General features: G+C 36.7%; 2 protein-coding genes across 3 annotated transcripts; both read right to left on the bottom strand.

The window, feature by feature from the left end:
- Positions 1–1792: 1792 nt before the first annotated feature.
- On the bottom strand, positions 1793–25145 carry colec10 (collectin sub-family member 10 (C-type lectin)). 2 transcript variants are annotated; one of them, XM_041988260.1, is made up of 8 exons: positions 24942–25145; positions 23277–23348; positions 17471–17542; positions 15940–15993; positions 15060–15155; positions 14650–14861; positions 14286–14529; positions 1793–1803 (listed from the first exon to the last, which is right to left on the bottom strand). In XM_041988260.1, the coding sequence occupies exons 1-7, from the start codon at positions 25039–25041 to the stop codon at positions 14305–14307; spliced, it is 831 nt and encodes a 276-aa protein (XP_041844194.1). In that variant the 5' UTR covers positions 25042–25145; the 3' UTR covers positions 1793–1803; positions 14286–14304. The 2 variants fall into 2 exon arrangements, with proteins under 2 accessions (XP_041844194.1, XP_041844193.1); XM_041988259.1 differs by lacking the exon at positions 1793–1803 and having other exon boundaries at positions 14101–14529.
- On the bottom strand, positions 3593–8592 carry mal2 (mal, T cell differentiation protein 2). Its single transcript, XM_041988261.1, has 4 exons — positions 8344–8592; positions 6798–6968; positions 5061–5261; positions 3593–4177 (listed from the first exon to the last, which is right to left on the bottom strand). The coding sequence occupies exons 1-4, from the start codon at positions 8458–8460 to the stop codon at positions 4106–4108; spliced, it is 561 nt and encodes a 186-aa protein (XP_041844195.1). The 5' UTR covers positions 8461–8592; the 3' UTR covers positions 3593–4105.
- Positions 25146–26221: the final 1076 nt, after the last annotated feature.

The raw sequence follows: 26221 nt of genomic DNA, 5'->3' as shown, positions 1-26221 counted from the left end.
TAGCTTAAACTATTGTTTGTAGTGTGTACAACTTTAATTACAGCCAAAGAAAGTAGTTTAAGCATGGATTTAATGCTAAGATAATAGTATGTTTTTTTATTGTAAAATGTGGCAATTTATAGTCTATCCCCATTAACGCATCATGTTTTATACTGAAGGAGTCTTCATGTACTTCCGGTTTGGGGACCAGTTGAGGACAAGCACCGGGAAAGTAATACGCGTCCGTGTGAGACGGTGTTCGCTAGATATAGTTGACTTTGGGCTTGTTTTTCTGTGAAGTCGCTTGCAACAATTGTCATTTTCGGTTTGCGGTTTTTAGGCTTCTTTGCTTTAGTGAAGTTGCTTATTTGGTCTTGCTCCCTCAACGAAGCCTTGATGATTCCCTCACAGCTGTCCGTAACAATGCAGTAACCCCTAGCTGCGGAACAGGAAACATTGAACGCAACATTTATGTTTGGACCTGTTCACAACCCCCATTTCCTTCGTTGTCATGCCGTGTCCGAGCCGGTGTTGTTCTAAAGAGTGACAATACACGCACATCCACAGTGTTGGATAACTAGAGACAACTTTAACAACAAACCCGGATAGCTGGAACTCAACAACTATGGATAACTAATGACACCTAGCGACCGAAATACAGATTACAGTTTGTCTCAAACCGTAAACAACTATTACGGCTTCTTCTTACTCCTCATTCTCCTCTAAAGATGCTTAGAATATAAATTGCTTGAAAAGACATGCGTGTAGGCTATAAACAACAAAAGGTGCTGTCAGTCTTTTTGGTCTGGCCAGAGATTTTTGTAAACATCAGTTATTTTCTCCCCAAGTGGATGTGATACATAAAAGATCTGCTTGCCTGTGATGTCCTGTATTCATGGTATGGTATCTGTGGATTTTGTAGCCTGAAGTCATAAATTGACATATCTCGTATAAGAGCTGTTGATCTCTGTGTTTTGGTGTTGGGTTTCTAAACTTCCTTTTAGTTAAACATATTTTAACTTCTTTCCTTCAAAATAATAATAAAAAAGGCAAAGTTGGTGGTTATTGGCTGTTATAACAATCATGACTCGGCCAAAATAAACCTTAATGATGAACTTACCATATACACACACATGCTGTACTAATTTCTTAAAGTGAGCAGAACAGACAGCTCTCAGTGACATATCAAATACACAGCCTATTATTTACACAAATAACATTGCCAATGCACCAAACAATACCAGACTTCAGTACTCAAACCACTAGATCCCGTGATCCTTATAATAATCTAGTTCTCTTCTTCTCGCAGGAATCATGGCAAATCTTGCACAAAATCATAGGCTTAAATCCCAATTTTACAACTCAAACATCAGTATGGCATAATACAAAACTTCAGGGTAGATAAAAAAAAAAAAAACAGAAAAAAATCCCAAACATTTTCCTGGATTGATTGGATCAAATTGGTGATTGTTTACATTGGGGACTTATTTGATGGAAACAACTCTTTTTTTTTTAAACAATTGAGAGCAAAGTATGAACCCTCAAACAAGGATTTTTTTAGGAACACTTGCATAAAGTTTCATCCTCTCACACCACAAAACAATTATCTCTTATATCCAGTACAGAAATACTGTCCAGAACTTCCTAAAAAAGGAAGACATCATGATTTTAGAACCTTTTGTGGGGATCTCAGTCATCCAGTTTTGAAGGCCTTGAAGAAAACTGGATAAAGCATATAAGGAAAGAGAAATCTGATGAAATATGGGGGCAAATTACTGGATCATGGTTCAAAGTGTAAAGAGAAATGCAGACATGTTTGATAAACTATAAAATTATTAATGGGACCTATTGGACCACATGTAAAATAGCACAGCTGGACTTAGAAAAACTCTGATCTTTGTTGGGGATGTGATGCTGTATGTTGTACTTTCTTACATATGTTGTGTTCAAGCCCCATGATAGATTTCTATGGTCTAATATTCTTTACTAATACTGCAATGTCCCCCGCACTGGTACAACTGTTGCCGTATTGGGCATGTTACCAAAGAGAACTGGGCTAAATGTCTACAACATTTTATAGAGTAGGACTTATTGCTGCAAGATTGGAAAACTTAGAGATATATCAGTGATGATATATGATGATAGCTGTATGCATGTACACAATGGGGCAATGGAAAAAAATCCATTGATGGAATAACTTGCTTATTCAGTATATTCAGGTATCAGCTGACATAATTCTTTGTGTACATAATGTTGCTGAACTTGGACCTGGCTAACTGTACAGTAGGCACTAGGCATGATGGCTGCATCACTTCATCTGTCTCTCTTCTTGCTCCCATCACTCTGGAACAGGGTAAATTTTGGACTCATCAAACCACATGACCTTCTTTCATTGCTCCAGAGTCCGATCTTTATGCTCCCTGGCAAATTGAAGCCTTTTTCTTCAGTTAACCTCACTAATTAGTGGTTTTCTTATGGCTACACAACTGTTCAGTCCCAATCCCTTGAGTTCCCTTCACATTCTGCATGTTCATACTTTCACTATTAAACATAGCTATGAGCTCTACTGTTGTTTTTCTCTGATTTGATTTTACCAAAAATTTAAGTGATCACCGATGACCATCAATGAGAATTTTTCCGACCACATTTCTCCCTGGAAAAAAAACCATTGTCCAATATCCTTCCAGTTTTTAATAATATGTTGGACAGTTCTTATTTTGGTTCTTAATTTTAGTAGTTTCCGCATCTCATCTGTTTTCTGTGCATGACGCTTGCCAATGATCTAACCCTTCTTAAGCAGATCTTAAGCAAGTCTTTTGTTTAAGAAATGAGAAGCTACTCATTGTATTAGATGGGGCTAAAAACCTGGTCAGCTGAAAGATAATCACCCATGTTGTAATTATCTAATAGAAGGTTTTTACCTTTTTGCTCAATTAAATCCAGATGGCGACTTTTTCTTTGGGCCAGGAAGTGTAAATGTTTATTTGTCTGAATGTATATAAGTGTGGATGTATATAATGTATGTGTCTAATGCTCTCTGTTGGACTCCCTATACTGTTTTGTTTTTGTTGTAGATGTTCCATCTTGGCTCTGTTCTTGAAAAAAAAAAAAAAAAAAAAACTACAAAAAATAAATAAATCAATAAAAATAAAATAAAATTACGATAATACTAATAATAATAATAATGCACCAAACAATGTAGCAAAAACCTTTTTTTAAACTTTTATTTATCTTGTTCTAAATGCATTAAAAAATTAAAAAGCAGATTTCAGAAAGTCCAAATTTAGAACGATTTTAAAAATACAGCCTAATGCAGACAAAAGTGTACAATAAATGGAATGAAAAAATCTTGTACAGAGCAAGATAGTTATTGATTAAATAATGCATCAACATAGTTAAATAGAAACATCAAACACTAAAAATGCACAATTCAAAATATTACATAACTAAATGATTTACTATATCAGTAGATTATGATGTTTGAAATATCGTACCTATAGTACCTTTTTATAATTAATAATATTATGTGATCAGTATACAGGCATTTATCGGAGTGACAGATTTGCCAAACAAAGACTTTGAATACGTTTCTGTTATCTGCTGAAGTCACTACAGACTGGCAGCAGACAGTAATGCATAGCACATATTGACTGAAAGTATACAAGAACTATAATACTGTGAAAAACAGTTAAGTCATCAAACATATTGAAATATTCTGACAAGAAATTCAAATGCCCAACTGACTTCCAGTCATGTTAAAGCTAGAGGACGTTAACAGCTCCTCAGCACCACAGGTAACTGCTCCTAATTCTCATATTTCAATGGTAAAGTCTGTCAGTGAAGCCGGGACCCAGGAAAGGGAGGGGTGTGTGGGTTAAGAGGAAATATTCGTATCACAATATTACTGCCCTGAAATCATACCAGATGTTTTTTTTTACTCTTTCTTCTGATTCAGAAATGTTGCAGATGTTATAGCAAGGTCTAAAATTCTGTTCTGTATTTGTGATGTAATGATCGCTCCCTCAACAACAGTCTCCTTACAGAACTTTCCGAATCATCGGATGGAGTCGTCTGCATGTTAAAGTCACGAACCGACTGTAAAATGAGTTCATGTTCATTTTCCTGGTTACATCCTCCACCTCTTGAATCCCATCACCAAACTGCAGCCGTAGCAAAGTGTCACCACAAAAGCAAATATCTGGGACAGAGATAAAAGAGGTTAACCAACAATTTGAGAAAAACAGACTGTAGTAGAATATTTTTACTCAAATATTTAACTATTTTGAACTGATAAAAGTTTGAAAAAATTGTTATTTTAGCCGACTAACAGCATAGGTAATTAAGTTTAAAATCTCAGAAGCAATTTGTTTAAAACTGAAACCGTTAATTGCTAAATTGGATGTAGTGCCTTGAAACAATTACTGGTCTAAAACCCCCAAAAAACTGCTTATGTATTGGGGCTGTGGCAGGATTATTACAACCAAAAGGACAAACTAACACTGTGACTGCTAGTTTATAACCACCACAGCTGTTAAACAAGTTTATAGCCTTTCCTTCATGTTTATATGTTCACATGAACATATAATTGAAACAAACTGTTAAAAGCATGGATGAACCTGAAAACTGCAGCACACCAAAGACACACTCCTTGGATTTAGACTGTCATGGTTTCAAACATAACAAACCCAAGAAACCAATCCTGCCACCTTGCTGGGTGGAGCCAGCTGTAATACCTTATGTGCCAGTACTCTGAATAGGGGAATTATGTTGCAGCCTGTTTCTTTTTCTTTCTTTCTTTCTTTCTTTCTTTCTTTCTTTCTTTCTTTCTTTCTTTCTTTCTTTCTTTCTGTCTGTAGCTGCATGATGCATTGTTTTAGCTGCATGGTCTTATTTTCCATGACTACAAGAGATGCATGCCTGTTAAAATAGTGGACTTGAATGCAACTTTTCATCCATCATGCAGCCTTACTCTCCTGCTTCAGGAAATGGCCGACTTACACCGGCTCCTGTTTGCTGAGATAGTATGGTAAGTGCAGTGTTATCGTTTTAATTAAAAAGCACAGATTTAATACAGGACTTACCGTGGCCACCACATTAATACTGTATTCCCTGTAATTCAGGACTGTGAATATATTGCCCCGAGGGTAGGTTATACACAGGACAGACTCAGTGCTGTTTGGTAGCCCTGTGATGTGAGCTCCTCCATTTGCTGCTGTGGTTGCTGCCTCCAACACAAAGGCAGCAAAGTAGAACAGCAAAGCTACGAAATGGTAAACCACATCCTGAGAAAAGAAAGGAGGAAACATTACAAAAAAAAGGTAAAAGGAGTTTAAAACGTTTATGTTTCAGGTGTTAACAGGTACAGGCTTGGACAATGATTTAGTTGTTTGTAAAGCTGCTGAATGGCCGCTCGCTTTAGCTACTTCAGGGAAAAACTGTGCAAGTAATTATCAAACAAAGAGACACTGGCCACTGCAGCTAACTGCGTTGGCAATGTCAAAACAGCACCCTGTATCTGTTAAAGAATGAACTTTTTAAATAACTGTCAAGCACGGCTGACAAAATGACAGGTATTACACAAAGACAATCAAAAATACAGGAGAGTGGACAAGTAAAGAGATTTTAAATTGAAGACTATGCAGAAAGCAAAGTGAAGCAAAGACAGTGAGAAAGGGATGAAAGACTGAGAGGAGGAAGGAGTGAGAGGGGTGTGTTGGAAGGTTAATGAGAGTTTGTGTAGCTGACTCGGTGAGCCTGTTGGGGCTACAGGCGGGTCTTTGTTGTATTTTAGTGTGAGCTCATCATCTATGTCACTCATTGTTTGGCTGAAAACAAACAACCCCACATGCCTGGCTACTCTAGGGAGCAGGGGCCTGGAGCCCAAGGAAAGGCTAGCTCTGTCTGAGAACCCCGACTTAACACAAATGTCGAGTCCCCTACAATAACATGACTTTATTTTTAGGCTTTTTATTAAATCTAGACCCTTGTAAGAAAGTGTTTAATGTGCCACAGCTGCAGGATCAAAAGTTAAAAAGATATAGTGCAAAAAGCATTTTAAGTGAGTTAATATTTAAATGGCTCATAAAATATTTTGTGTGATGTAAATAAATCCCACAAAAGAGCCAGTAAATAACCTACTTTACTATGCTTTCAGATAATTTTACTAAAGCAGCATTTTCCAGACACATTCACAACTGCACGTATCCTAATGCATAATGTGACATAAGAAATTCCTTTATGGTTTCACAAAGATAAAATAATAAATAAAATAATAAATGCCCTGTGGTAAAGGGTGCGGTTTCTTCTGTAACTTATAGAGGAACTTGCATAGTGGGCATAACAAAGTTTTGTGAGAAAAGTAACTTAATTACACTAATACAATTTATTCACTTGGCATGAAATAATATGAAATAATAAGCTAGAATAACAACAAAGAGAGTCTAAACCAGCCGTAAAATTGTATATTAGACTATTGTATTACAGGAATGTTTTCAGCTGTCAGTGTTTGATTTCTAGATACACAAAATACAAGTTGAGCCGCAATAAGACAGATACAAGGAACCAGATCTCTGCTTTCAGTGCAGCAAACAGCTGCTGCAGTAACATCAGCAAACACAGTCATGTTTAACTTCACTGGGACAGCACCTTTAACAAATTAGTGTCATATTGCACTCAGTTGCCTACTAGGGCTTTATAACAAGTGAGACACTGAAATCAACATATAAAAATAACATTTCTAGCAAACTGCTTTCTTTCTGTTCATTAAATATGCAGCTTTGACAGAGGGAAGACAAGACAAACTAATCAACTGAGCTCACCAAGAAGTTCCAGTCTGTGTTGATGCGGTCAGCCAAACCAGTGATGAGGAGAGCGAGGTAGGAACAGGAGAGGAGGAAGGTGGTGACCGACACAAACATTACCCAGCCCTGAAGCAGGGGGACAGGCACGTTGGAGGATGCCACCAGGATCCATACGAAACCACCAAATAACTGAGGGATAAAAACAAACAAACAAAAAAAACTTGTCACATAAAGCTACACAATGAATAAAGCCACCAGCATCCACAAGGGATATATGTGAATGCTCAGGGTTGGTAATAGATTCAGTTAATTTTATGTTATGTTAAAATTTAACTACTTAATCCTTATGAAAACACTGGAAAACACACTTTAAAAGAGTCTTCTTAGTCATTTATGTAGTCTCTCTGGAAACATTTTTTCATACCAGGTACTTAGACTAAAGATGCCTGCAGATTGTTGAGCTGATACCAGGATATTCTAATTCTCTGAAGTAAAACAACAATGGGAAATATTATCTTCAGTATTAAATCTATTCATGCATGTGCATTTTAACCTTGAGATAAATTTAATGAGAAGAGACTTAAACCTGTGAAGACACGTGAGCTTTAATGCTAAAAGCAAGTCAGTAGATGAATATAGGGCACCTAAAATATATATACTGAATTGTTATGACGGCATTTACAAAAATAAACTAATCAGATTGGTGCATCCTTTATTGTGAGCTAAAAAACACTGAATTACTTAATAGACTGTCTGCAATCTTGGGTCAGTTTTATTTCTTGGCAAAAGCAACTCTAAAAGCTAGCAAGCTTGGATGTTAAAATGAGTCCAGAAGCATATAGGTTGTCTTTAAATATTGAAAGTCACAGTGACATATGCTGACATGATGTGCATGTGTTTGGTAAAAAAAAATGGGTAAATACAGAGGTGAAACAACTAATGACATGAGTACAAAAAATCACAATATTAAAAGAAACTTTTGGCTTTATATGACAAGAATAACCAAGGTGAAAATTGCTTTTAATACAGCCATGAGCCAGCATCTGAACGCCAGTGTTTTGACATGAGGGCCTATAAAGAGCCTTGTTACCCTAGATAAATAGTCAAATTATCAGAAGATTAGAGGCTGCATTTGGAAGCAATGCAGAGGTCACCTTGTGGGGTTATGGCACAATTACTAATGCAGGCACAACATAACTTATCTACGGACTATCTTTTACACTTTTCATAAATATTGCGGTAGATAATGTTCATGTTCAGCCCGTTTTGTGGTCAGCACAGTTGCAAAACATGCGCTGCTAACGTCCCTTGAAGCCATGTTTGCTTTTGCTTTGGATGTCAAGCAACAAGTCCAGCCGGAAGGCAATCGGAGCGACAATCGGTGGTCCATCAAAAATCACATCAAAGAGTAAAAAGTGCGCGTTAATCTAGCGCTAAAAGTATACCACCAAAAAGTAATTGCTTATTAATGAAAGGATAATAACTATCCAGACACCGAGGTCACTGATACACGAGCGAAAATGATATCAAACCGTTTTTTTTTAAATACCGAAATGTAACTTACTATTTCTAAGCAGACAAGTGCTCCAGAATAAGTCCTCAACACCTCCGGTCCCAAAGGTAAAGAAATAGTTGTCGCTGGGAACGAGGTGGCGGCGGGATTAGCGTCTGGTTCCGACATGACTTTCTTCGGTCCGTCACCTCCTCTTCTTTGCTTCTCACCCTCTCGTCTCCTTCTGGACAATGGACGGGAGCAGCGGGAGAAATTCCTCCGGAGTCATGTGTCCTCAAACAGGTCGGACAGGTGCAGCAGCGACCACTCCCTGGAAACCGGTGCTGCATTTATTGACGTCTCGGAAGTTCTGATATCCAAATGTGTATTTTATAAATAACGTGAAGAATGTGACTAGACCTTAAAATTATAATTGATTTACTTTTAAAGTGAGCTAATAATGTATGTTCAACTAAATTAAAATACATAGATCTTTATTAAGATCTCTCTCCATTCAAACTGATCATTTAGTCTTTTAATGCAAAGCTGATATGCAGCAAAGCTGAGATTGAGACAAGATATAAATAATCTAATTGCGTTTTAAAATACTTAAATGAGTGAAAAATATGTAAAATATAAAATGAATTACACATCTCGTCCTGATATAAACTGATTGAACAAATTTGTGGTTTAATTTAAAGAAATGAAAAACATCTTTTTATCGCTCCATAATGTTTGCATATTACTAAATGCATCATAAAACTGAGGAGTGTGTTTTATAGTGACAGTGCACCATTACCTAGGTCACTTCTTTAGGCTGTTCCACTCCCTAAATGTTATCACTTACTTGGTAAAGGTTTACATCCAGCGTCCCAATCTTGGGTTCTTGTTTTCCTACGCTAAGTGAAGGCAGCAACTTCCCTCACACTAAATCCCTATGTTAGAGCTCTTGACCCCCTTTGTGTGAACAAGAAAACACTACAGTTCTTTTATTATTGTGAAGAAAAATCAAATTGTCGTAATGACAAGTAGACAGCATTGGTTCCTGTTTGAAACTGAATGAAAGTAGAGATGTGAAACCATGGTTTAGGCACTGGTAAATCTTGAACATGCAAGTGCACTGTGAAGCAAAGACGTTTTAAAGGCAAATATTAGTCTAAAGTTTGAGCAGCTGAGGAGAGAATAGAACTGATTTCCACATGTAATGCATTCATCGTTCAACAGCTTTGTAACATAATGTCTTTGATACTAAATTTAGGGAGGAACAAAGTTATTAAAAAAATTAAATCTGCTTTTTTTTTTACAACATTTAAGAAGAGCTTGTTTCTTTTTTTATGGTAAGCCACAGTTAATGATTAGCTTGGATTTGGATTATGTGAGCCAATGTTGATATAACCTCTGAGAGGGCACAGTTAGCTTTAGTGTAGTTAGCAGTTAGAATACATTTTGAGCTACATTTGGTCATGTGGCATATGGCGATTGCTTATCAGATTTAGCTATACAAAAATCTTTTTCAAGCATCAAGTCAATTGGAAAGAATATGTTGGAAAGCATGTGTTTGACCCTGCTGCCTGCACATGGAAAAAAAACAGGATTCTGGAGGCACTAAATTAAACTTGCACTTTGAATGACTGATTGTTGATGATGTCAGCTGTATAGTGGCCCTCGCCAGTCAGAAACAATAGATTATGTGTATGACTATAGATGTGTGTTATTACTAATTAATCTTTAAAATTCCAATTTTAGTTGAATTTAGGATCAGATTGAATTGCAGAATTGATTAGCCTTTACTGATTATAATTGATTATGCTCTGAAACAACTTGTAAGATTTTTTTTTTAAATACCACAATTCTCTATTTAATAACAGGAACAAGCCGATTTATAATGTAAAACCTCCAGACAGACTCCTTGGACAGAAGTTGTTTTTTATATATACAGACGTATTCAGTGTTCCTGTGTAACATTAAACAGACGGCATAGGTTTGGCTTGGACCAGTTTAGTGTATCATTAACTAAGCCTTATCCTTGCCTCCTTGACAGATCATTTATGCAGACAGATATGTAATATATTAGACACAATCAAAATGGCCTGAAATTGTGTTGTTCACAATCAATGTCAAGTTTAATCACCAAACCTTAAATTCTTATCTGTTGACCTCTGGTTTTAGCTCTTTTGGACTTGCAGCCATAGAATTTAAGTGATTCCCCAGCACCTCCACCACTTTTGTCTTCTTGCTGGAATGAATCCTCAGCTGGTTCTGCTCATTTCTCAAAGCAGTTTTGTCTGTTGTCGGGTTATGAGTCAAGTCCACACACCTCATCAAACAAACTTCGGAGGGGTTGTGACGAGCAATAGCATGGGCACCTGAAAAAAGCTTGAGTAAGTGAAAAACTATGGTAATTATGAGGTGTAATATTTATGTGGAAATGATCTGATATTCAGAGCTTATTTGAGTTTATTACTGTGATATTACGATATTACTGTGGATGCAGAATTCTGAAGTTTTTTTGTTGTTGTTTTTTTGTTTTTTTACATTTAGGATTTACACACTTTTGCACAGTCTTGTTCAGGTCTTACTGTAGGCTACTAACTATAAACCAGGGCCACTGTCCTGCAGGTTTTAGATGTTTCCCTGTTGCTCAGCAATATGTAATTTAAACCAAGTATCAATTAACTGGTCACATGTGCTTTTTTTATAATAACCACAGTTGCCACAAACTAATATAGTACTAGTATTTTATTTATTTATTTATTTATTATTGTTATTATAGGAATCAGTCAGCATATTCTTACCTGGACTATGAGATATATTTTGATCCCCTACTAGTAGCCTCTATATTGAAGCCATCTCTTCTTTCAACCTCACCTCACTTGCCATTCAGTGCCATGACATCTCAAGTTTCTTTGTTGCCGTTAACTGCTTTTTAAACTTCCCAGCCAGTATGTCCCTGTGGGGCCCACAAGGGTAAATATAGGCTATGTGACTACTGAGTGGGGATGGGCTTGAATTGGACAAATTTTGCAGGTCCCATGTCATTTCAGTTACATGGCCCCCATATGTGAAGCCCACGTGGGCTGGCTGTGAGAGCCCTATAATGGATGTAGGTGTGCTTAGTGAGCATGGGCATAAACAGGGCAAATTTAAACAGGGTTTATTATTCATTCATCATTATAAACAAGCTGGGCCCCAGCTGAAACCCAGTCAGAACCAACTTGAAAGCCATCCGGGCAAACACAGGTGAGCCCACCTTGGAAACTGGCGAATCAGCATTTAGTTTTTATGTCTGTAATATCTGGAACAAGCTAGTAGAAAACCTGAAGTCTACTCCAAACCGTAGCTCTTTAAAATTGGGCCTTAAACCTTTTATTTGCTGCTGGTTTTAATTAAGGTAGAGTTTGTCTTTTTGAGTATGTGTTTCTATTTTAGTTTGTTTTGTTTCTGTTTCATCCCTTTAATTCTTTTTAATTTGTTTTAGTTCTCCATTAACGTTTCTTTTGCACCTTGCCATAATGCTTTTAATATTTTATGTAAAGCATTAAAGTGTTGTACAAACAAACCTGCCTTTAAATTTAACCTGCTGTTTAATCTTTTTGTCAATTCTCACAACCTCCTTCACTAAGCAGAGCTGGCTCTGGCATTGTGATGGTATCATAGCCACAATGTTTCCTTTGCTAATTCTTAGCAAACATGTAGAAGGTTAAAAGGCAAAGTGAGACAGCATGTGTAATCCTGTGCAGGTGTCTTGGGATCGTGGGCAAGGGCATAAACATGGCAAATACAGGTGTCCCAAAAATATTTTAAAAAGAAATACACACACAAAACCATTAAATCCACCGTGACTATGAATAATTTTGTACATCTCACAAACTAAATTATGAGGACACAAGATGTTAAAATGACAGATTCTTCTCAAATCTGTTTCACTGTGCTCCCTTAGAGCCCCATAAACATGGTCTCAGCTCTCAAAAACAAATTTAAATCAAATCTGATTTTATATGGAAAGTTAACCATGCCAGCTTCCTAAAATCAGAGATTAAAAGTAAACTTCTTTTCCTAAACCTGCTCTCTAAAGATGCCAAGGCAGAAAACATAATAGCAGAATATGGAAGTTTTTCATTGTTTATTTTGCAGCAATAAAAAAGGAAAAAAAAAAGATCATTTTTGGATCTGCTTGATTTATTCAGCAAGTGTAAACCCCTCTATAAAAGCAGATGTTTCGGCAAGTGGTGGTCTGGAGCATTCAAGTGTGTTCACATAATGTCAACGACAAAAAGTAAAATCAGCAATGATCTTACAGAAGCAATTGCTGCTGTTCATCAGTCTGGGAATGATTATAAGACCATTTCCAAACTATTTGGAGTCTATCAGTCTGCAGTGAGAAAGATTATTCACAAGTGGAAAGCAGTACTTATACTGTCCATCAACTCAGATTTGCTGTGCACATATTCAGCTCGTGTTTCTTTATGCATTAGGTAACTAAATATTTGGCATAGCAATATGAATCCAAGTAGTGCCTGGCCTGCATCAGAATCTGTCTGCCTGGATCACCTAGTGAGTCCTGTGTGCCAAACACTGTATAGTGGATGATACAGTTAGAGTGGAAAGTCCTAATGAAAGTTTCCTATGGTGTTGCTCCATCTCTGCTTCTTCCTCTGCTGAGGCTGAACCTTGGATAAACTACTGCTACTATAACTTCTTATTCACTTAGCACCAGAATAATATGTTTTTCCACATAGTAGTCAACATCGATTTGTACTTCTCTTTTTTAGTGACACACTGCCAGAACTCCTGCAGGTAGGGTGAAGTGATACAGAGAGGTGTATTCCACTAGGAGAGATGGTGCTGTAGCAAGACAATGACTCCTCTCTCAATCAGTCTCAGATTTGACCTAAAACAGTTGGGGTTGCCACTAAACCTATGAAGACAGCTAAACGAGAGAAAGCCTGGGAATGGCTGGCACAGTTGTCCAGCTGACTGTCTGTTTTTCCAGGGCAGAAAATCAGTGAGACCTGCTTAGTATGCCCTGATTCTGGCAGCTTAGTGAGTCAGAGTAATTATTTTTATTTATTGCTTTTTGTTGTTTACAATATACTTTCTGCTCAGGGATAATTCAACTTATTACAGTGCTGCATCAGAGTGCGTTTTGAGGAGTCTTGGAGACTAAGAAAGTGTTGAGACACGGGACTGTGGGAGGAGCTTATTAGCATATTTATAGAGCCCCGCTTACTAAAAGAGAAATGACTTTGAGAGTCATGCACCATGCAATATTGAGATCATTAGGATTTTTATTATTTCTTTGTCATAGGTGTCAAGGTGAGATGTTAGGGAATCAGGAACTGTTGGAAGGGGACTTTAAAAAAGCTCTTTTGGCTTCCCATGATACCAACAAAGAGGACAGGCTCTCCTGGGTGGTGTTCTTGGGGTTGAATGCTTCTACTTTGCCATGTTTGTGTTGCAAACATTTCATCTTCTTCTTATCTGATAGCTTTGAAAGCGTTCTTTGTCCATATGAGTTTTTTCAAAGGCTAAGTAAATATTTATGTGCCTGTGTGAAAAGTTCCTCCTTTTTGCTCAGCGTCCAGGGAGAACAGCGTTAGTCAATGTTCACTGGAGTGTCTGCCTTAAGACGTTGGCTCCCACCTAGCTCTGATTCATCAGGATGACTTTGAAGATGATGCTTAGAGCTTGAACAATCAAGGTGTGGCCCCAAATCCCAGTGGAGACATGTAAAGAACTTGTTGAATAATTAATCATAACAGGGAGGGTCTGAATAATTTTAGTAATGGTATTTTAAGGGGGAAAAACACATAAAAAAACATCAGTACCTAGGATAGTATTTAGTCCCTAGGAGCTGAACTTGACTTTGACACCTTATAGATCATGTCACACATGTCATTGTTTTGCAGTGAATCTTAAAGTTAATGCTCTCTTCTTAAAGTACTGATACTTTTTTCCTATAAATGACAATATCAGCAAACATACACAAACAAGCTAATAATCTGATAACTTACAACAAATTAGTTATTTAACTTATTGTGATTCTGTGGCAGGGGTCCCTCTTCCACCTCCTCTTCTCCTGCTCTTTGTGAATTCACAGATGAAAAACATGGTGGATTTGCACTCCACGTGACCCCATGTCCCAGAGCTGAGCAGTTCCACACAGGTGGAGTTTGTGGTAGGATTCTCCTCTTGGCTCCAAGCTGCAAACCCACTCAGAGGGCTGGAGTCTGCATAGATATAACTTCTCATTCCATCCTGATAATGAAAATAGAGAACAGAAATAATATTTCAGAGTGAAAAAAAATCAATTACCCAGTTGGATTATTAAATTTTTTGCAAACTACAAACTCATGAGTCACAGCAGTTGGACTTTACCACATCTTCTTTTTGAACCTGGACTCCTATATAAACCCTTGTCAGTCCTGCCTGACTGATGTAGTCTGCCATGAGACGGTTGGTGTTGATGGTTTTCGGCATGGCCAGACTGCCTCCTCTTAGCTTGCAGTTCAACACAGCCTCTCTGAACCTCTTGGACTCCTTCACAAGGAGGTAGTACATCTCCTCTGTCTCCCTCAATCCCAAGACAACTGGACAGGATAAATTCCATCCAAAAAGAGTAGAACAGAAGATTTTTATAACACTTTGTTTTACATTAGAGATGTATGAACAGATGTCTAGAGATGATTTGTCTTTAGGCTTGCTCCTGCATGTTTTTCACAGTTTAAGGGACACATTGCTAACCTGTCAACACTAAGTTTGGGTAAAAGTTGTAACCGAGGCCTTACCATTCTTTACAAACTTGAGAGCGTTCCTCAGCTTGGCGATATTGACATTCAGCTGTTCAACCACCTTCCTGTACCTGCCACAGTCACAAGTTGTGCCTAATGGATTAAACAAGGGTTAGAACAGTTTGAGTATTTATCTGATGTTCAAGCTGATTGTCCTGCTGGATTGTACGTTGTATGCTAATCCCTGTCCACTCGCAAGCTTCTATACTGGCACATTTTTATTTATAAAGCTATAACTGGACTACTCCCTCCATTCCTCTTTTTTATCTTGCATTTAAATACAACTCAATGTACAATCCGTTATCTCAGGTTGTCTATTTGCCTCAATAACCAGAGCTTAAATGAGTTTGGGAAAAGGGCATTCATGTACTCTACTTCCTTTACTTGGAATGGAATAATAAAAAAAAAGCAATCATGCTTCAGACCCATGATGGCCTCCCTCAGTTTATAACTCTTGACACAGACATGTTGATGGGAGATATGGGATTGTGCAGGTTCTTTGCTGTATGATATGCTGTGACATTATTTCATAAGAGAGATAATTGAATTTCAAGCATCTGCCTGGTAAAATAAACTGTCATTAAATTGGACCACTGTATCTGTAAAATAAATCAAGCTGTAACAACAACAAGAGAATAAGCACATGAAAAGACAACCAAGAATGTTAAACTTTATAGGAAGTGGCCAGTGCTTACAAATATTGTTTATTCAATTACTGTTTCAAATGCAGTTATTTAACTCTATATACTTGTCAAATACACATAAAAGTGTGATATAGCTTTGGAAAATAAAGGTGTGTAATTATTACATTAACCAGAGAAGAGCAAGAAGTCATGAAGTGTCACATTTAGAAGCTGAACTAAATCCTTTTTGTCACCTGGTTTCCCTTTTAGACCAGCAGGTCCATCCAAACCTTTATGGCCTTTGTCACCTACAGAAGAAAAAAACAAACAAAAAAAAAAACAAACAAACAAACAAAAAAAAAAACATGAGTATAAGTCTGAATTTACTAAAGACATGATAATTTTTATTGTGTTTATATGAAGTTGCATAATTTGTCCAGCAGATGGCTGCATCACACCCATAAAAACGTCTGCACACCCTGACAGATTTACTCAGGTCAAATTTTAACCTAATCACATCAGTTTAACAGTTTCAAATAGATTTCAGTACTTAAACAAAAATATATGACTTATTAATATCCTAAATTGTGATAAATTGTTCAGTGTAAGTATAATTGAAGTCCAGAGTGTATTTCAAATCGTATTATACATTAGCTTAATAGTGGAAATTAACTTAACTGGCCGTTGTTCGTTTTGGGGAAGTAATGTGCAGTATAAACATTACAATGGCCTACTTTTGTATGAGGAACAGTAAAAACAGCAACACAGTGTACATCTACAGTCTTTCTAAGATATGTAAGTTTAAAAAAATGTATAACCAGTTAGTTGGTTATATTTGGTCAGTGATTACCACTGGCATAGATCACGAGTAGAAAAAATATGCTACATTACTCAAATATATTACATTACTCATGTAATGGAAAAATCATACACATGCCACTCCAGGTGTAGAAATTCAACATATTTCAATTAAAAAAACTTTATCAAGACTAGCAATCTGTTTAAAAGTGTCTGGTTTGTAGTTTGGGATCCTGTTCCAGGTGGCAATGTGCTTTTGCTTTTCCTTTTTGTTTGCTTGTTTTTCAATTCCAGGTGCTTTCAGAAAATCTGAAGTTGTGATACCTATTTCTGAGATACACAGCCACTTTGTTGTTAAACATAATGATTACTAAAAACAGGGAATGTTCAGAAGGAAAAGAAAACATGACTCTTTATTAAAATAAAGCTACCCTGGGCAAAGCAGCTGACTGACATATTGCTGGATTATGATTATTTATATCTTTGGCTCTTTAGTTTTGAACCACTTATTTCCCCTTGCGCATTACCCTTAATACTAATTAAGTGTATCCATTTCAATCTATTTTAGTCGACCAGCAGACCAAGCTCAGAAGAGATTGAGAAAAGTATTGTTTCTTTACAGTAATCTTAAAAATCACTACGGTTATGTTGAAACTTTACAGTACATTTATAAACTTTTTATAGCACTGAAATAAGAATTCATTCACTATTAAATGGTGGCTATATTTAAAAAAATGTGATAAACAATATCACACTTCTTGAAAATGTTCCAACAAATTCATTATTCAATTACTGTAAACACCATTTTTAAATAAGGACCGATACTTTAACTAATAAGGCTTGTTTACTCGGAAGTATAAATTTGTAGGAAAGATAGAAAGAAGAAAGAGAGAGGGATATATAATAAAAGAGACACCATGTTTATTTACCTAAGAAACATGAACTTTAGATCAAAAAGAAAGAATAGGAAAATGACTTTACTCTGACCTTTGTCTCCAGTGGGCCCCATCTTTCCTGTGTGGCCCATTTCTCCTTTAAGTCCTGGCTCCCCTGGTACTCCTGAAGGAAAAGAAAAGAGGGCAGGGAAAGACATTTGAGACATGATAAATACATTTTGATCTCCCAGAGAACCCACATTTACACACCATGGTTGTGACATTTGGAATTTCATGTTACAGAACTACAGGTATTATTATAGTGTTAAAAGGTCTTTTAAAAATAGGTATTTGATATTTTGAGCCAATTTTAATAGCTGTCATGATTTTCACTTCAGTAGTGTGTGGATTTTTGCAGAGTCAAAATGGCCTATAAGAATGAGTCTACTAATACATTGCTAAATCCATAAATGCCTGCTCTTATTTCCTGTACTTTTACACTTGCATGTACTTGATTTTAATGAAAGAGCACGATATGGTTATGTTTCAACATAAGCATAGTGATTTTTAAGATTGCTGTAAAGAGAAAATACTCTTCTAAGATTTGTCTGCTGATAGAGAAAATTAGACTAGGATAGACTCTTATCCATGTGTTCATTTGTGTGTGTGTGTGTGTGTGGGGGGGGGGGGGGGGGGGTGTATTTGTGTGTGGGAAAACTACAGAGCAGACAGAGGCTTTCTGCCAGTTTTTGAATGAGTGTTTCCTCAGGAAACTATTCAGCTGGAAATTTATGGAATTTCAAATTCTAAGTGACACACTGGAAAAGCATTTTTCTTTTAGAGGGATTTGACACACACTCTCTCTTTCTCTCTCTCTCTCTCTCACACACACACACACTCACACACTCACACTCACACACATACGTATCAAAGCCTGCACAACTATCCTTTTTTGGACATTACACTTTTTATCCATTTAAAGCAAACAACCTAACCTAAACTTTAACCATAGCTATAACCAGTGTATTTAAGCAGCCTGACTAAATAACCTCATTTCACACCCCAGCCAGGCCTTCAGTAATGATGTTCTGGTTACAACTGGTTTGTGTTACTGTTTATGCTGGAAAAGGTCCCAATAATATAAATCTGCACACACACATATATACACAGTTATATTCACTACTGATTTTACCATTTTCTGATGTTGATTTTCTAAATGGTGATATGTGAGATGTTGGCAGAAGCTGTGAGGTTTTATGTATTATATGAGGTCTGTAGCGCAAAGGACTTTGGGAAATTCCACCATAATCTGCATGCAATTTCTATGGAATTTTCTGCAGGAATACCTCAGAAGCTCTCTCACAAAGTAAACATTTGTCAATATTAATCTGAGAATTGATTGTGAGAGGTGATTATTCTGTAGGTGTTTGTTTCTAGCTGCAGGAAGAAACTGAATCTGCTGGCCTCTTGTTCCATCTGTGTCTGTAACAGCTGATTAATCTTGTTTTGGCAGCACTCATGCTTGCCAGTTAAACCGTCTGTCTAAACGGGCAGATAACAGTTCCTCCTATCACTGCAGTCACTTTTTATAATGGCTAACTTCTTCAACTGGTTTAACGACGGGATTGTCCAGCTGCTGGAGAATGAAGGCTGCATTTTTCCACAGGATTTATGGAGTCTAAGACACATTTTAAACAACATTAATCTACTTCCAAAACTCTTACATAACTGACATAAACAATACTTAACAGAACATAGAATCATTTATTAAATATTATTTTCTCAGTCAAATGGCAAACATGACCTGTGTTTTGCTTGTGGAGGATGGAAAGAAAACTAGGTCTCATAAAGTAAAGTCCTTTTCCATTTGTTTTACATATGCTGGCTGCCCCTACAGGTGTTTAAAATACTAAAATTAAACTAAATCCTCCAAAGCAGTTCTGAATAAAACACAGCTAACAGTTTATAGATGTTAATAAGCTTGGAAACCCACTGTTTTTGTTGACCATTGAAACATTCACAGTCATTTATTCCCTTTTAACATTCCAAAATTAAGCAACTGTTTCCTGTAACACTGCCTAAATTAAGACTGGGAATACATGCGTCATCTTTTGAACTGTCGACAGTTACAAAATCATTGTAGAAACCTGCATTCATGCCTGTCAGGAAGAATACAGACAGAAAAACCATAATGACTGGTTTTGCTATACTGTTGAATAATGTTTGCAAAGTTGAAAAGTTGAAAACGTACACGTACACACCTTTTCATCTCTGGAAATGACAGAAACCCTGGTATTTATTTCACATAGGTTTTATGAAAGAAAACTGTTGTGTGTAAATGAAATTTTCTGCATTTGTTAAACTATGATGTCACTAAATCAAACATCTGTGGAGAAAAGGAGGGCAGCCAGTAACCAAAGCGTTTTTACTATGTTTAAAGCTAAAATGTGTGTCTACATTTGTAAATTGTGAAAATTGTGTCTATACATGCCTGCTTGCATTCCTTGTGTGCATACAGCACGTGTGTCAGTGTGGGAGTGTGTAGATGTGTTTATGCAGTCATTATATGGCTAGTTGGCTTGCAAACTCTTCTAAAACCCCATTTGGAAAACATATGGAGAAGCCCCTGCTTGCTTCAGCAGCAGTTAACAAGTTTGTTTCCATATGTCTGTCTGTCTTCCACAGAACAGCATACTGCATGTTAAAGGAAAGCAAGTTTTTTTAAATGAGGCATATGCAAAGGCTGCTATTAGGACAAAGTTATGTTGACTTTTGCTGTAGGATACAACACAGCTGATTGCTTGTTTATGTAACAACAATAATTAAAGTAATGTTTTTAATATTTTTGGATCAGAGGGATAAAAACAGAATTTTTCCTTCTATGTGAACATAAAGAGGTGCTGCTAGAACATCCACATATTGGCCTCTTTTATGCCCTTTAACTGTCAGGAACCCAATTACTTGTAAGTCTTGTATTAGATAAATTTAAAAATTCATCTTAGAAAAATTCATAATTAGAAAAATAGAATCTAAAATGAACAACAACATGTGATGTATTATAATGTGTCATAATTTATTCAATTACAACTTAATTTTAGATGTTTAATTAATATCATGTGGACATTATGTTACAAAGACTCTTCTGCAGCTGCTCTCTCAATAGACACAGAAAGCATTTGACAGGGTGGAGTGGCAGTTTTTGTTCTCCACCCTGGAGGCCTTCAGCTTTGGTGCTAAATTTCTAGGCTGGATTGATCTTTTTTATACCCACCTCATTACCACAGTCCTCACTAATGGTGTGCTTTCACAACTATTTCAGCTTGGCAGAGGCACAAGACAAGGGTGCGTATAGGGTGCATTCCAAACATCCTTTTGTATTACCTAAGCTTTGGTCTCCGACATATGATTCATTGGTCTTCACCTCCAGAGCAACTCTCATCGTCACCTTTCAGCCTCTTTCTGGCTAAACCAAAAGCTACATATAGGGCACCTGTTATGTGGAAACTGTGATTTAACAGAGGAATGAAGGTTCTGGGTGATCTATATGAGGGGGGCCTCATCAGGTGTTTTAAATATTTATCAGATTCATTGCATTGCATTCATTTGCAACTGAGACATTTACTTGTTAATACATTTGGATCCCCCTCCACTCAAACTACCAATGCAGACATCCCCACACAGATAATTAAGATATCTGGATCAGGACACGAAGCATCTCAATGTTACTCACTGATTCTCCATGGCTCAGACAAATCTGCTTCTGCCCTTAATGTAGTGTCAGAGTCTGACCTAAGCACAGCATTTACAAATGGAGAGTGGAATCTGATTTTAAAAAACTTCAAAAAGCATGTCCAGATATCTCAGAACAAGACATCCAGTTCAAGATCCCAAATAGAACTTACTGGACACCATCTAAATTATGCAAAGCCCCAAAATGCTGGAAATGCCGAGGAGAGGGCACTCTCAGACACATGCTGTGGGACTGCCCTTGTATACGCGACTTCTGGGTGTGAATAAGTTCCTGTATTGAAAATATTCAGGAATGCAAAATCCCATTCTCCCCCAGATTACTTGTGTTGGGTGATCCTTCCCTTCTTAAGATCCCTCAAATGTAGCGTGGATTCAGACAGCTCTGATGTTGGGCCACAAATGAATTATGTGTGAATGGAAGACTCTCGATGCTCTGAACTACTGGTCTAGTAACGCTTGGGCATGTGGCAGCTTTAGAAAAGTTATCCTTCAGACTTTTGAATAAAAGGGATCTTTTCACACAAAAATGGAATAAATGGGAAGTCTACATTAAGGTTTCTGAAGGGACATTCTAATTTTCTGTGATTCTTGAACTTGTGTACCATTGTACTTATTTTATTTTTATTTTTTTACTTTATTTTATTTTTCCCATCACCTTTTCGTTTTAATGAGGGACCCCCCTTTTTTTTAAAATCTTTCCTTGTTTTTTGTTGTTTTGCTTGTAATCAGTACTGATGGTAATGTGTATTGCATTGCACAGCATTTTGAAACCTGAAAACACTTTAAAAATTGTCAATCGGAAAAAAAACAAACAAACAAACAAAGAATGGGTGCTTTTCTCTAACAAGGACATTGCAGAACAGTTTAGGTTTGTATAGTTGTATCTGAACCACATGACTTCTGGAACAATGCCCCTTTGGACATGAGACCAAAGTGAAAATATTTGGTCATAATACACAGCACCATGTTTGGAGAAAATAAACACAGTATATCAGCAGAGACAGCTCATTCCATGCCAGGCATGGTGATGAGTTGGACTTGTTTTACAGCCATAGGACCTGAACATCTTGCAGTTATTGAGTCGACCATGAACTTCTCTGTATACCAAAATATTTTATATTCAAATGTGGAACCATCTGTCCAACAGCTAAAGCTTGGTCCATATTATGTCATATAACAGGACAATGATCCCAAACACAACAGAAAATCCGCAAGAGAATGACCAAAAAAGAGAAAATAATCAAGGCATTGTAATGGTCCAGTTAAAGTCCAGACCTCAACCTGATTGAAATGCTGTGCATAAACAAATGCCTGCAGACCTCAATAAACTGAAGCAACACTGAAAAGAAGAATCATCCAAAATTCTTCCCTGATGATGTGAGATAGTGAGTGACAGTCATACAGAAAACTATTACTTCGAATTACTGCTGCTTAAGTTCATTCTGCCAGCTACTGAATCATCAGGTGCATTTTTTAAAACTATGTTATTTTAGCTTAGATTTCTTTTTCCTTTTTTAAAAACACATATTAATAAGTTAAATCTTGTTGAAATAAGGTTATATTTATACAATTTCAAAAGCTGGTATGGACCAGATGATTCATTTTTCAGTTTTCTTGATTCGTAATAGGTTAAAATTGAAAGAGCGTGTGCTTTCTTGTAAGCATGACTGTGTAATCAAAATAAAGTCCATTTTAAATGGTGAAGTAAGTTAGCAAGACATATTTTTGTCACTGGTAGTAGGCAAAAAAAAAGCTATAAAAACCCCTAAAATCTGCATGTACTACTATTTTAACATTTTTAAATTAGAATAAAGAAAATTCTTGTAAGGATGCGCTGTTTCTTCCATACAACTCCTCCAGTGGATTGATGTTGATTTTTATGAAAGAGAACAAGAGAAAAGATGTCTTCTTTCTTAAAATAAAAAAGGAACATCAAAGAGTTATTTACTTTATTTGAACAATTTCTTAAATTGCACGACATTTTAATCTGCTAGTTGTGGATGTGTTGCTGTTAGGTGAATTAAATGCTGAACTTGTGGAGGGCAAAGAAGTATCTGCACCAGTTTTCTAGTCATACTATTTATGATCCATTTCTAATCAAGGAAATGTATAGGAATCCTTGTTTTCATCTTCCATGTACAGTATCCACTGAATGGATGCATGCTTACCTGGAAGTCCTGGTGGTCCATTCTTCCCCAGTTTCCCCTGATCTCCTTCCTCTCCAGTCTCCCCCTGGTCTCCTGGATGTAGAAGGAATGATTGTGAAGAGGAATATAGGAAGTCATTGGCTTTGCTTCTTTAAAATTCTTAGCCAACAGGTTAGGGATACATTATTAACATGAAAACAAGCGAAAAATGACTTTCATGCATTCTTTGAAAAATCGTTTGTGTTTGAGTTCTTGTGCAAACTCAATCGCAGGTTAGTTTATAAAATGACATTGCGTGGATAGAGTTAATTGACTAATTGACATGTAAGAAATATACAAATACACAAATAAAAGAATGTTCACTAATGACAAGTATCTCAGCAAAAAATCTAAAAAGTTTTCTAACTTGCTTTGTATCAGGCTTTATAGATAAGTATCCAACATTTAATCTCATATGTCTGTACAGATTTTTTCTTTTTGTGAACTAAGCTAAGACCATAAAAGTAATAACACGCCTCATTTACTTGGCAGTTGCGATGTCAAATTGAAATTTTTTTGTCTCAAAAATAATCTGGCATTGATTAGAAATTTCTAAATAGGGAAACCTCATTGAATAGTCATTGAATCTTTCTTTAACATAACATGTGTTTCATCAACATTGTCCCTGCTCAGTAAAACCTAAAATTTTGGCAAAATCTATTTAAAACTGATGGGAGTCAGAGTACCAGTAAAAGCAATAAAAGTATGTTTGTTGAAAAAGCTCAAAGTAAATAATAAGACATTTTTGGGTTATATGAAACACAGAAAAATGCACTTCTGACGCCCATTCAAATATGCACTTAGAGACTGACCCTGTGGTCGGTAGTATCTGGATGAGTCTTGTGCAAATAATCAGTTCACTCGAGTGGCAGCTGTCTAAATACACACGGACACAATGGGACTTTTTGACCATTATATAAAAGTCAGTGGAAGGCTGTGAAAGTGGATTTGGTGTTCCAGTCACTCCTTACTCATACCCCCTGACTTTTGTAGTTTTACTTGTAGTTTTGTTATACAGAGTGAAAAATCTTTTTTCTCTGCTGTGATAAAAATTTAAAGTGTAATCGGTTTACCTTTAATTACTACACATTTTTGCTATTTTCTGACTCCTTGCCCTTGAGAAACATCTCTGTGGCTTTCATTTGAGCCTGAACTAAATGTGTTTTTCACTAGTGTTAAGAACTCCCCCCCCAAAAAACTAAAGCTAAACTTTGCATTTTATTAGTTCTGTCTGTCTGAACCAGCGGGGGAACAAGCTACTGGATGCTGTAAAATGAAAAACACACAGAGGGAGGCTTTCTGTCCAAGAGTCTAAGGGTAAGCAGCTAGCTAGTAAACCACAGGACATTTAATGCTTGGTAGCTTTATCATCAGTTCTGCAAACCCTGAAAAGTGCTGGGGGTATCTCCTTAGAAAGTTTCACACTCTAAAATATAGTTAACACTTTTTACCCCCCCTTACACTATGAACAAACACTAGTCTACAAAAGACTCCAAGTACCCAAGAATCCAAAACTGCTGATTTGCATTAGTAAAGAGCCTAAGCTTATTTTCTCCCCTCCATTAAAATCTTCTGAATTAAATAAATATAATAGCCAAGAGTGTTTGGCCTCATGCAATTACTCACACACAAAGTGACAAGTTTTACCTTTAGCTCCAGGTAAAAGGGAATTGGTGCAGACTTCTGTAGATGCAGAGATGTTGTTGAATAAAGCAAGAAGCATACAGAGTTCCAACGCCCGAGACATCTCAGAAGAAGATCCAGATTTTTTGGTGTGTTTTAGCAGAGGGCTGTTAAGCTACTACAGTGCCATGTCTAGGATAATGAGTAGCATTAGGTGTAATGAGAAAAACTGCAGAGAGGGTTAGAGGACGTTTTGTTTATTGAACACACTGATGCGCTGGGGTTTTATCAGAGACTTGTCAAAATGTCAAACAACACATAACAGACTACTGCATTCCTCTGGATGTTCTGCCCCTTGGATTTCTGACTTATATACTTTTCTAATTCAGGCCACTGTTTAGATGGACACAAAACTCCAAAGTCAGGGGGAATTACAGAATATTTTCATTATTTCATAAGAAATATTGTGAATACAGAGTTATTTATGCAAACTGATGCTGATAATCACTAGGCTTTGGGCAGAATTACTCCCCATTTGGTCCTCAGTGAACTTCCTGTACCCTCACCAAAATGTAAATTACTGTATGTGCACAACACTCTGCATCATGTGTCCCCTGAACTCTTACGACAATCAGCTGAAAGATGACAAGATAATTATCAGTTCATGTATGAACTTTTAAAAGCATCACTATTATCAGAAATTTACTTTGAGTAGCTTGATAATGCAAAACAAATGTAAGTTCAAGGCAAACATACCTTTTTAACAAAATATAAACACAGTGAAAACAACCCCCCACCCCCCAAAAAAGACACATTGTCCTCCACTTATGTAAATTTTCAATAATAAGTGTAAAATTTAATGACTGTTGGAAGCCAAAGTGATCCAGATCTGCTTATTGTAACCAGATGACCAGATGATAATTTACTTTTTTTCAGCCATGAGTGGTTTCAGCTCTGAGCTCGTTGACATAAAGAATCGAGCATCCAGAGATAAGAGGCAAAGAGCACTGAAGATGGATGATGTGTTTTTAGTTATGTCCTCCTCTTCTTTGGCAAATGAACAAACCTGCTCAGACTGAGGTCATTCACTCTTCTTGTTGTGAAGACAGATATTTTTGTTCATTGTGAAGATATGATTGACATCAAACCCAACTCTTTCTGTATTATGTGGATCAGTTTGAGTTAAATAATTTTCTATGAGAAGGCCTGTTTCCTCTGTGGAACAAAAAAAACAGAAAGAAAAAAACTGTTGTATTGCTAAATCAAACATTGTTTGTGGCTTTTCCCTCCAACAAGCTCCCCAC

Source organism: Melanotaenia boesemani, chromosome 6 (genome assembly GCF_017639745.1).
Source record: "Melanotaenia boesemani isolate fMelBoe1 chromosome 6, fMelBoe1.pri, whole genome shotgun sequence".
In the NCBI taxonomy this organism is placed as follows: domain Eukaryota; kingdom Metazoa; phylum Chordata; class Actinopteri; order Atheriniformes; family Melanotaeniidae; genus Melanotaenia; species Melanotaenia boesemani.
Note: the sequence above shows the minus strand (reverse complement) of the source record. Positions and strands in the feature narration are given on the sequence as shown.